General features: G+C 34.1%; 1 protein-coding gene across 1 annotated transcript in view; it reads left to right on the forward strand.

The window, feature by feature from the left end:
• MICU3 (mitochondrial calcium uptake family member 3) overlaps positions 1-13028 on the forward strand; it is a 104550-nt gene extending 91522 nt beyond the window's left edge. The window contains 4 exon segments of the mRNA XM_027598495.2: positions 5252-5360; positions 7123-7280; positions 8360-8428; positions 10058-13028. Coding sequence (XP_027454296.2) covers positions 5252-5360; positions 7123-7280; positions 8360-8428 — 336 coding nt within the window. The 3' untranslated portion in view covers positions 10058-13028.
• Positions 13029-13242: the final 214 nt, after the last annotated feature.

The following is a 13242-nucleotide window of genomic DNA, read 5'->3' on the forward strand; positions in this document are numbered from 1 at the left end:
CCCAGGACCCTGGGATCATGACCTGAGCCGAAGGCAGACACTTAACGACTGAGCCACCCACGCGCCCCGGCCTCATGATTTCTGATGAAAAATCAGCTGTTAATCTTACTGAGGATTCCTTATATGTGAAGAATCACTTCTCGCCTGCTGTTTGCATGATTGTCTTTATCTTTTGACAGTTTAAGTATATGTCTTGGTATGAGTCTCTTTCAATTTATTCTGCTTAAAGTCAGTAAAGCTTCTTAAATGCATAGACTTTTATCTTTCATCAAATTTCAGGAGTTTTCAATCTTATTTTTAAAAAATTCTTTCTGCTCTTTTCTCTTTCTTATTCCTTCTGGACATCTCATAATGTGTATTTTGGTATGCTCCATGGTGTCTGCAGGTTCCTTAGGTTCTGTTACTTTTCTTTATTTCTTTTTTTTTTCTGCTCCTCAAACTGAATACTTTTAACTGATTCTTTATTCTGATTGCTCAAATCTATTGCTGAGCATCTACTCAACTTTACATTTCAGTTATAGTACTTTTCAGCTCCAGAATTTTTATTTGGTTCCTTTTTATAATTTCTATCTATTGATACTCTCATTTTGTTCACAGGTAGTTTTCCTGATTTCCTTTAGTTCTTTATCCATGGTTTCCTTTAGCCCTTTGAGTGTATATGACAGTTGATTCAAAGTCTTTGTCTATTTGGTCCAATGATTAAACTTCTCAAGGATGGTTTGTTGATCTTTTTTTTCCTGTCAATGGCCATATCTTCCTAATTCTTTGTATGCATTGTAATTTTTGCTAAAACCTAAGCATTTTGAATATTATGCTTTGCTAACTCTGAAAAACCAGACTCTCCCCTGTGGTTGTCCATTTGCAAGGTAGCTTGGAAAGTCACTAAACAAATGGAAAAGACTGTATTTCTTGTCATGTGCAATCACTGAAGACTCTGTTCTGTTATCTTTGTGATTAGCCAGAGAACTGACAGAGATTTCCTTAAATGCCTAATGCCAGGAAGAAAAAAATACATATAGTACTGTCTTTGCAGTTCAGCTCTGAGCTGGAGCATTCCTTCAACACTAAGCCAGGCTACCTAAGCCTCTTCCTTTGCCTTGATCTCCTATTTCCACAAAGCCCACAGATCTGCCAGAGGTAGTTACCTAACATCCACTCAGGTCTTTTCAAAGCATGTGTCAGTTCCTGGGCCTGTTTAATTTCCCATGTATTTACAATGGCCCTTTGAGCCCCTGTTCCAATAACCATTCTCCTCAGCCTTCTCTTTGCCAGATTTTTGGATTCTGTCTGCCACTTGTCCCATCCGTCATCCCTTGCCTCAAACAGACACAGAGTGTGCATGTCCTTATATCTTTCGATAGTTGTCACTGTCACCGTGAAAGCCAAACCAGTCCAAGACCAAGGGGGCAAATCAAAAGTCAGCCTCTGCACTAGTCCCTCAAGGAACCACCAGACAAACCAAATCCCATACCACACCATGTTAATAACAAGGCCCGTATTAGCCCTCTGGCACTAGGAAGCCACACCAGGAACATCAGCCGCTAGTCCCAAAGCTGCTGCCACAGCACTAAAAGATGAAAATGGTAGTTCAGTGAACAGAAACACCACAAGGCACACACTGAATTTCAGCGACCCTTCTCTTTATTGCTCAGTCCCCTCCTTGCTGTAAACTTCGGATTCGATTCCGGAGTTTCAAAAAAGTTGATTCTGTCAGTCTTTCTCAGCTGATGGTTGTTTCAGTGGAGGGATTGATTCTTTAGGCCCCCTACCCTGGTCTCCTAAGAATTATTTCAGGCTTATGCACCTCCACCGAAGAAAAACAAGTGCACACATTGGGAGCACCCTCATGGCTGCAGGCGGGGCGTGGTAGCAGCCCGTACCACCAGTGTAATTACGGTAGCAGTTTGAGATCTTCCGCATTTTCTAGTTTGTCTTTGTACTGAATTATGTCTTATCAACTGTCTCAGTTGTGTTCACTTATGCCTTGCCGCACAGTTCAATCCAAGTGCTTGTTCACATCCTGAATAACATATTTCAGTAGTATATGTACATTTTTATTGTAAAATACACATAACATAAAATCTACCATTTTAACCATCTTAAAGAGTAAAATGTGGTGGTATTAATTATGTTCACAATGTTACACAACCATCACTAGTGCTGGTCCCAGAACTTTTTCATCATCTTACACAGAAATCCCATAACCCATTCCGCTTCCCCTCAGCCCACAGCAACTACTGATCCTCTTTCTGTTTCTGTGGATTTGTCTATTATGGATATTTCATGTAAGTGGAATCATACAATGTGTGAGCCTTTGTGTCTGGCTTCTTTAACTTAGCATAACTTTTTCAGAGTTTATCAATATTTTAGCAAATATCAGCACTTCATTCCCTTTTATTGCCACATAATACTTTATCATATGGATATACCACACTTCCTCTGTTTGTCAGTTGGTGAGTTGTTTCCAGTTGGACTATTTAAATAATGCTGTTATGAGCATTTGTCTGCATTTTTTCATGTGGACATATGTTCTGAATTGTCAGAGAATTAGATATATACTTCAGAGTAAATAGCTGGGTGACAAAGCATCCTTAATTTTTAACATTTTAAAGAACTACCAAGCTGCTTTCCAAAGTAACTATATTAATCCATTAATAATGAATGAAGTTTCTATTTTCTCTACCTTTTCTCCACAATAACACTGTTATTGCCTGCCTTTTTATTTTTAGTCCTCTTAGTGGATGTGAAGTGGGATCATTGTGGTTGTGACTTGCATTTCCCCGGTGAATAATGATGTTGAGCATCTGCTCCTGTACCTGTTGGCCATTTGTATATTTTCTTTGGAGAAATGTCTACTCAAGTCTTTTGCCCATGTTTTCATCATGTTGTCTTTATGTTATTGATTTTTAAAAAGTTCTTTATATGTTCTGGATACTAGAAGCTCATTAGATATATGGTTTGCAAATATTTTCTCCCATTCTGTGTGCTGTCTTTTTACTTTCCTTGATAGTATCCTTTAATACACAAAAATGTTTACTTTTGACAAAGTCTCATTTATCTATTTTTAATTTTGTTGCTCATACTTTGGGTGTCATATTTAAGAAACCATTACCAAGTAGGAGATAACAACATCCCTTCCACTTTGAAAATAAACAATATATCGATGTTAAAAAAAAAAAAAAAAGGAAGAAACCATTGTCCAATTCCAAGGTCATGAAGTTTTCATTTCTGGTTTTTGTAAGATTTTTACAATTTTACCTATTAAGTTTAGGTATTTGATCCATTTTGGGTTAATTTTTTTATATGGAGTGAAATAAAAGTTCAATACCTTTCGTTTACATGTGGATATACAGTTGTCCAGCACCATTTGTTAAAAAGAAAGATGTTCTTTCTCCAGTAAATGACCTTGGGACTCTTACTGCAAATCAGTCTATCATAGGTATTTGGGTTTATTTCTGAACTCTCAGTTTCATGTCTTTTTGATGCTTTAAATTTTTCAGTTGTTATTATCATTTTGTTTTTGATAAAATGTAAGTTACTTCTTTTCACTCCCCTTCTAACAATTAGGACACATTTCATCCAAATCCAAATGTTCCATGAACAAAAGTGATTCTGGTGGTGAGGGTGGGGAGGAGGAAGAAATGACCATCCTCCCTCTCCCTGACACTGTCTTTCCCTCACTGCTGTTAAGAATGGATTGCTTTAAATTATCTCCATCAAGATGAATGCCCTATTTTTCAGTTTACAGTTCCATATTTCCAAACATAAAGAGTTTAATCTACATAGAAGAATTACTGTATGGTTTTGAGTTTGACTTGTCTTTTCCAAACATGAGAACACTGTTTTGAAAAATCTAAAGATTCAGGTGGTGAACATTCTATTCTGTCATTCCTTGATTTGCTTTTTAATCTTATCTTCCGTAAAAGTATTGACATTTTTGTTTATACTTTGCTTAAAAATTGCTGTGGCAGCTGGTTGCAGCATAAACTGATACAGAACCAGAACAGTGACCAGTTTCCCTAGCAACAAGCTCTCCACATCAAGACAAACCCCTTCTGGCTCAGTCCCCCTAATTGATTCAAACAGCCCTCCCTGGAAAACATGGCAGGTGGGATTGGGTCACAAAGCAGAATCCAGGGTTGGAGTGTCCATAAATGAATATTAGAAAAGAGAGAAAATTGTGAAGAAAAAAGACAGTGAGAATTCTCCTTGTAAGTAAAAAGGCATTGCAAGTGAAGTGGAAATAATATATACCAAAAATTAGTATTATTATTATGATAATACACTGGTAATGAATATTATTTTGATAATCATTTAATCCATAGTTGGCTTATATTAGACTCTTCTGGTTCTTTCCCTGGCTTTCCAATGCTGCCTTGTTAGTTTCCCTTTCCTTTTACTTCTACCTTAAAGTGCGAAATTGTTAAGCCCCAGCTCTTAGCCCTCTGCTCTTTTTCTGTTTACTTTCTCAATTATGTTAATTTTGCTGAGAACACAATAATTAAATGTAGCTCTTCATGTCCAAATTGGTATTATCTAAGATACATTGTGCTTATTTTAAATAATGTTCCTGTTTAATTGAACTAGTAGCAGTAGCAATAATTGCAATTTATGTAAATGACATTCTAGAAGCCTTTCCATGGTCCCTCACCAAGGCCTGGTGTTGGGCCCAGAACTGTTAAGTGTACACTCATTGTACTTCCTCCTGCTATTCTGGCAGTATTATCACGACAGAAATAAGTAAAAGTACACTGCTTTTGGCTTACTCAGCATGTTGATTTTTGCATTGTCATTATTACAGATGTTGATGACCTACCTAATGCTAAGTTACATTTAAGGAATACATGTACGGGAGAAACTGGTGTTTTAGGGGTTGTCTTCCTCTTTTTTTTTTTTTCTTAATCATAGTTACTTTCAGGGTTTAAAAAATTTAGGCCTGAAATACAGAGTTATCACAATTGAAACTTTTTTATTCATTTTTGTTGTATCATTTTTTGAAACACTGTGCTGATATGACAGTGTTCTAAAAATATTTTCACCTAGCATTGCTAATGGTAGCAACCGCATGCAGTGGATATTGAGTGAATTTTACATTTAATTTGGAGAAAGGAGGCTTCAGAATGTGCCCTGGAAATGTTTACTTACAAGGTACATTGCAGATGCTTAATCTATTTATTTCTAGTAAGTATGGATATTTATTGTAATAAATTTGGCAAAACTAAATATATTTACATATATTCTCTTAATATAGGGCATCACATTTGACGAATTCAGGTCATTTTTCCAGTTTTTGAACAACTTGGAAGACTTTGCAATAGCCTTGAATATGTATAATTTTGCAAGTCGTTCTATAGGGCAAGGTAAGTAATCGTCTTTCAAAACTTAAAAGGAAAAACTAATCATATGTTGCTTCTAGGAACTTTGACAACAAATTAATGAGACATTTCATATTGGCCATCAAGTTGCTTGGAAGTGTGGTGTATGCTTCAATGGGAAATCTGTTTTCCCTAAGCAGTTAGGGAAATTTGCTAAATTTTTCCATTAAACTTATTACTGGCTTCATTTCATATTATGGGGAAGAGCTAACAATGCTTGTAAAGATCCAAAGGGGAAGAAACGTCATGGCCGCTGGTAACATGGAGGGATACCTGTCTACCTGTAGAAGAGCCAACTGGCCATGCCCAAACGTTGTCACAGGATGATATTTATATTTCCGATTTTACTCTCAATCTCTGCTGACTCAGAAACCTGAATGTTGCCGCCAGAACCCCCTCTGCTGTGGACTTACATTAATGGAGTTTTATGAATAATATATAAAATCGAATGTTGATTTTACATTAATTTACAAAGAAATACAGCTGTCACAGAATTCAGAATGCTGTCATCCTCAGGACCAGCTCATTCTTGCCCTGTAGACAAACAAGTCCAGTCGTTTTCCTAGGATTCTGCGGCTGTGACCACTTTCCCTTCCTCATGGGTCATATCCTTTTTTAATATTCTTGCCACATGAGGACTTTCTATTTATGTCTTTGAAGTAATTTTACCTGTGTCTGCCATAACCTAGTAAGTGCTAATTCCCAGGTTTAAATCTCAGAGGACAGTCTTGTTATTCCCAAGTTCTGGGGAGAAGCCAAACTATGGGCCTTAAGTGCTAATAAATTCTCTCTCTCCCAAAAACATAGATATTGAATCCCTCACTTAGCTGCATTCATGTATTCACTGAGTTAGAGAAACCTGAAAATTATTCATATTTCACCCTTTGTCTGGTGCAGATGTTCAAATAAGGCATCCTCTCAACTCAGCCTACCTTAGTGTTTTCAAACAAAAACTTTGGGAACCCTGCCTTCACAGACTAGCATTTACTGCCATGATAAACCCACTAGTCAACCTTGAGAAGAAAAACAAGTCAGTATCTGCTTACCTGGTTCAGAATGGAAAGTTACTCTTTTACTTTATGTAACGAAATGAAGGAAATCAAAAGTATGTTCTTGAAGGTGCTAGGAATAAATACATCTCTCTTTTCCTCTCTGATGTTTCCTAGACAACTCACAGAATGATCTTTCTAAGACATAGACCTCTTCTGCAACATGCCTGCTATGGAAACTCTTCAGTTCCACAAGCTGACCCCATCCATCTCTCAGGGCTCAGCTCACATACAAATCGCAGCCTTTCTTAATCACTGCTCTTCTCTCTCCTTTCCCTACGACTCCACACTACAGACAGAAGTAATCACTCATGTCCAAGTTCTCATACACTTTGAATTTTGTGTGGTCCTGTGTTAGGTTATTTGGGCAGGTGTCTCATCGCCCATCTGAACCGTAAGTTTCTTGATAACTTATTCATCTTAATTTCTAAAGTGTCTGTCACTGGTAGTAGGTGCTCATTAAACATCCACTGAATATGAATACATTATTAACCTAAGATACAGCTACTTCTTGGTCCTTTTAATTCAAACCACAAACATTTTCTGTTCCCTGAAAGATAGCATGATTAAAGAAGAGTCATGTGTTACCTAAGGTCATGACCCATGTTTAGAAAAACTTCTTTTATAACCTTTCTAGCAATTAACAGATTATAAAAATAATGTTAACCGTTTACTTCTTTTCTGTAACATTTATCTAGATGAGTTCAAGCGTGCCGTTTATGTAGCTACTGGCCTCAAACTTTCACCACATTTAGTGAACACAGTCTTCAAGATTTTTGACGTTGACAAAGATGATCAATTAAGTTATAAAGAATTTATTGGAATTATGAAAGACAGACTCCATAGAGGATTCCGGGTAAACCAATAAATTTGAAGCCTATTGATACCCTTTTTAAAAATTGAAGAAGGAAAAAACCCCGTCTAAGTTTCAAAAACAATTTATATAAATTTTTAAGGATATAAATGTGAAATGTTATATTTGAGAAGAAAAAACATAAGGTCATACTTATTTTCCAAAACACTTTAAGGTGATAAAAGTTAATGCTTTTTAAAAATATAAATCAGTTTGAATTTCAGTGACTTATTTTCATATTCAATTAATTTAATGTCTCCATCTCAGTTTGTGGGGAGAACTGTTGCCAAATATTTTTTGATTAATTCAGTCAGCACACAGGCAGTTCAGACTTGGTACTATACAAAGAAATAGCATGATTCTCATTTTGCACGATGCAGATTTCCAGTAAGCAATTCGAGGCTCTTAAGTCACTGCATCTTCAGTACTTTAAATGGAAAACAAGGTAAAAAAAAATTTGTCTGTTGAACTGTTTCTTTTTCCTATTAATGCCTTATACTGAAAATTACTAATGATTTTTTCTCAGAAATATGTTTTAAATTATGAAATATAGTGTAAGTCAACAAATGTTTACACATTTAACATATTTGTGGATGTGCCACAAATGGAAAAAGAAAAAATTTTTCTTGTAACAGCTAGAATGTTCAGTCTTCTCTCTTTGGTAAGAATACCCCTAAGTATTATACATCTAAAAAGATAAAAAGTTATATATACCGCCCCCAAAAAATCACGATTCATCTGAAACGTTTTTAGGGATTTTTAATGACTTTTTAAAAATCCAAAGCGTGTTGGTACAGATACTGTGTACTTAACTGCCACCTAGCGGTCACTTGTTAACATTGGCGACTGATGGCACGGATAACCTGAAAGGATGGATATACGTTGAAAATCACTTATTTTTCCTCAAAAATTTTAGAGTAGCAAGATCGAATTAAAATATAAACTATGCTAGAAGCCTCTGACGCTGTATTTCTCTCTCAAATTTTATGTGTTTTTATTTTTGCTTTATGTATTTATTGCATACCTGTGTCCCCATAACATTTTATTTACATTTGCTTACTTTTTAATCCTCTGTTCTACAGGGTTATAAAACAGTGCAGAAGTATCCCACTTTCAAATCCTGTCTAAAGAAGGAACTTCATAGCAGATAAGTATGTTAGCGTCTCTGTCTAAATTTGTTCAGTAACAAAGGAAGGGTCATAATCTATTTTTCTATGATGACATTTAGGAAATCGCTGAAAGAAATAGACTTATAACTTATTTTTTTTTTATTTTTAGGCCACTAATTCAATTTACAAATTATTCTTCTAATGATTTTAGACCAGTAATTTAATTTAAGAATTAGCCATTACAACAAAGCATTGGTTTGCTACTATTAAGCTGTGATCCAAAAATGAACTAGAATAAATACTCATCTCACTGGAATTCTCTTGGAATGTCTTGAAAGAAAAATTTTCTCTTAAACCTACAGTTTTGTATCTGAGCAGATACAATATAACGACTCCAAGCAGGATTTTCATCATCTAGGACCATTAGCATCTAAGGAATATTAGTTACTGTTTTATAGGATCATGTCCAAACATCGGCTGCAATAATAGCAGGTAACTTTTTAGTTATTTTAGGTGCCTGGCCCTGTACAAGGTGTTCCACATGTAGAGTCAGAGACAGATGTCCCATTTAACACCAGGGAAAATAAAGACGTAGTGAGTAATTTACCAAAGATAACTTGCTAGTCAGTGGCCCACTAGGATTTGAGCCTCATTCTGTCTGATGGCAAAGCCATCTTATGTATTAGTTACTAAACTATCACCATAGAATACAGTAATTGAGGAAGATACAGGAGATTCATTCAGTTTGTGTCAACCCAAAGAAGTAACTCATATTTGCTGCTAATCTCCAGAATGAGAGGTTTGCTTTTCCTTTTTTCTTGTAAGAGCCCATTGTAGCTATAAAATGTTGGTTGATTGTGGGTTCTGATTAGTTAGGTCTGGACAGTGAATGCTTGCAAATATGTATATTTCTTGCTATTTCTCTTGAGCTTGAAATGTTTGTATTTGTCTATAGCAGTATTTCCCAAAGTGGTTCCATAGGATATCAATGTGTATTATTCTAAAAAACAAAAAAAGCTGCTTAATCCAATAAGCTTGAGAAATACTATAATAAGCATGGTTCAGTAGGTTTCTTCCCCCTTAGAACTTATCAGATCTTAATATGCCACTATTTATTTGTCTCTCTAAGAGAAAACCAGGTACCCACTATTTTGCAAAGCTTTCACATCTAATGTTTTTATGGAACTCATTTGGGAAACTCATGTTGGATCTAAAATGTTTAGAGGCAAGTAGGCTTATTTATCTATCTAAGGTGGTAACTGTTGAGTGAACAAAAGAAGTCAGGTCTTTGTCTCTATTTGAAGGAGCTTTATACTCCCTATAAGAATTTAAACTAACATTAAAAAAAGTAAGACCCTATCATTTGTTCATTTAGGTAGTATTCCCAACCATGTAGTAGTACATAGACCAAGAGACAAAAACATCTCTTTTAGACCTTACAATACCAAAGGTTAGACAAGTTACTAAACAAAATACTCAACTTTTAAGTTAAAGGAAAAGTTTTAGTGAAGTCTTTGAATCTTATATTTTCCATCGAGTGTTTTCATTATGTGCCTTACTGTTTCACATTAATACCATAATAATAGTTGATTAATGCCATCACTCTTGGTTTCATCCTAAGTAAATATTGCTTTTATATATATATATATATTTTTTTTTTTTTTTAATTAGGTACTTCCAAAGCAAAGTTGTAAGGATTATTATCTACACGACGATGCAAGAAGCACAAATTTCAGAGAATGGAAGCAGGTCTGAGATCAGAACATGTAGAAATGAAGGAAAAGATGAAATGCTAATTATAATTTGTCTTGACAGAATTCTTGAACATAAGACACTTAAAATGCATCTTCTCACTAACTATACATGTTATGTGTTATCAAGTTGAGCTTTTGCCTTGATTTACTGAACTCTGTACTTTTTCATTCCCTTCAGAAGTATATAGATACTTCCAATGACTATATAAGAATGTATTTAAATTTTTTATTTATTTATTAGAAATTGCCGCATTTCAAAATAATGTATGACTCCTGGAATCTAGATCCCTTAAAAATTAACAGCAACAACATATTTTCTTTGGTTTTGGACTGTGAACTTATTTTCAGAAAATGAGTATTCCTTGAGATTTATTTTAGGGCCTTTAAAATTGTTGATAAACCCCCATTATTACCAGGTTTTTAATTACATTAAAATAATTTTGAAAAACAAATAGAAATTAAGTTACTGTATAATATACTGTGATGGTTTACATTGTACTTTTAACGTTTAAAAGTACTTAACATATATTGTGTGAATCATATAAAGTTTTTAAAAAGTTTTTGCTCATTTACCAAAGTCATCAGAATGTCTGTTATTCTTTTATGTATACAGTAAAGAAATATAAAATGTAGATTTTTTTTTCCTCAAAAAAAGTCCCATCTCGCTGGTGGAAAGAGTGGCATTATTGGCAGCCGTCGCCATCCTTGCCATTCTGGTCCTGGACACGCTTCTGCCCCTAACCACAGACGGCGTACATTCGTACCACTAGTCAGAATAGTCTCCTGAAGCTTTGTGACTTACTGCATATCATTAGTCTGCGAGTGCTATAAAACGCAAATATGAAATGGTTTAGAAGAGCGATGTATATATTTGGTAGAAGTTAATATTTTGTTTCTTGTGAAAGGACCACATGCCAGACAGCCAGTAATAATAATTTAAGTGTAATTCATTATTTCAAAACAATATGACTTAAAGAGAAAAGAAAAACTTTCTAGTGAGAAACAGAATTAGACTTTCACATGGAGAAAATAATTTGATAGTACCTAATGGAAGTCTCTTCAGTTAAAAAGTGTAGTTTATAAAAGGATACTGTGCAAAAATAAAGAATGAATTTAAGTTAATATATTTATATATTATATGTGGAAGATAAGTTCATTTATCTTCTTTTCTAAGATGTATTTAATGTAAATTGTACATACTCCAGCTATTACCTTGCTTTTGCATATGAAAATAGGAAATACTGACTTTGTTTTTGTGAGTTATTAATGTGAAATTGATAGTTCTGCATCAGCCTATTTATAAAAGTAATGTTATTTCCAAGAAGATGTTACTATTAGCATTGACTATGTATTTGTTAAACTTTTTACATTCTTTATCTGGTATTATTTCTTACATTGCTATAGAAATATATGATTCATAGATTTGAAGATTCCATATAGTATAATAATTTAATTTCACCTGCTTTGAAGGTTGATTCAATTGATTGACTAAATGAAAGTGCCAGCCCACTCATTTAACATGCACAAAGTCTATTTTACCTTACACTGGATGTTCTCAATATTAATTATTTGCTATCCAGGATAACTGAAAAAATGCAATTTACTTTTATATTTAAGTTATATTATCTTGCCTACATGAAGAAATTGCTATTGAGAACAGTTCTTTATTTTTTTTTATCCTAAGGTATTGTTTTCCTTTATATTGATTCTTAAAAAGTAGACAAGGGATGTGGTGAATTACATGGTACTAGAAATGGACAAATTTTTTAACACTTGCATAATATGTAGGAGGAATAGAAGAAGAGAACAGTTCTTTAAATAGAGATTTAAAAATGAATTAGCTCATTAAAATTCTTTATAATTCTCTCACTCTCCAAAGGCATAGTACATATGCAGTCTTTTTTGCTTTTCAGTGTAAATGAATATTCTTCTATAAGGCTGCAACATAATATTAAAATGGGAATAAATAAAATATTCCGATAAATTAAATTGAGAAAGAGTAATTACAGTGATTCCCTCTGTATTATCACTGTTGAACTTCATCATCTATAAAATGGGAGGTGAAAATCTCTCACTGGATTGTTTACATTGATTAAAAAAATTTTAATGGTTTGAAAATAGTAACAGACTAAATATATGTATGCTGTTACTCTCAGTTGTTTCCTTCTACAAATTATTCTGTGGAAACATGAAGCTATACGTAAATTTTAGTATCATACTCTCTACAGAAAGTCTGCATGTTAAAAGGTTTATGCTATTTCTCAGAATCATTTCCTGTTGAGAAATTCACTTAAGTCCTAGTTTATTGTTCTTATTATAAAATACAATTGTAAAGCAACCTGTTGTACATTCTTATATTATCTTAAAATGAATATACCTGCCCTTGAATAGAGAAACTTAGTACTTTGTTTATATGTGTATCTGTGGACTAATGTCTTTCTGAAAAATGTCACCTCCGAACTTTGAAAATTTTTGTTGATAACCAAACCAACATGGATCTTAGATCTTAGGCCCTCTGGTATAGCAATACATGCCAATGAGATTAATCTCATCGGGATTTTAGTGGTGTAAATAAATCACAGAGCCATAAGCTTCTCAAACTGTATAATAGGAATTCCTGTATTCTAGAGTCATAGTCAGAAAGTTTCATGTGACTGAATGGAATATCGGTTTTGTTTTACAGTACTGGTTGTTTAAATGTCTTAATTAAACCAACACTACAGCAGACCCTGTTTTACTAATGTTAGTACTTGGTAGGCATCATTTTATTAAGACAACTCCTACTGTTTTATAGCTATATATTAACATTTTACATAGTGCTTTTACTTCCATAGGCTGTAAAAATATGAATTGTATAATATTCACTAATGTTAAAATAAAAATTCTAAGTGATAAGAAAGCATTGTGGTTTTTTCTTTTAATTGGCAGCCCTTTTACTTTGTGTCCTGCAATCAGTCACATCTTACATTCTGTGAAATACTGTATGATGAAAGCCAACGCAAAGGGAATTCTCTATATCTTTATAATTATCATTAGATCACAATCAGTATTTTTGGCAGACATCTTAAGAACTGAGGAATATACCTATAATTGTGACTATAG

Source organism: Zalophus californianus, chromosome 2 (genome assembly GCF_009762305.2).
Source record: "Zalophus californianus isolate mZalCal1 chromosome 2, mZalCal1.pri.v2, whole genome shotgun sequence".
NCBI lineage: Eukaryota > Metazoa > Chordata > Mammalia > Carnivora > Otariidae > Zalophus > Zalophus californianus.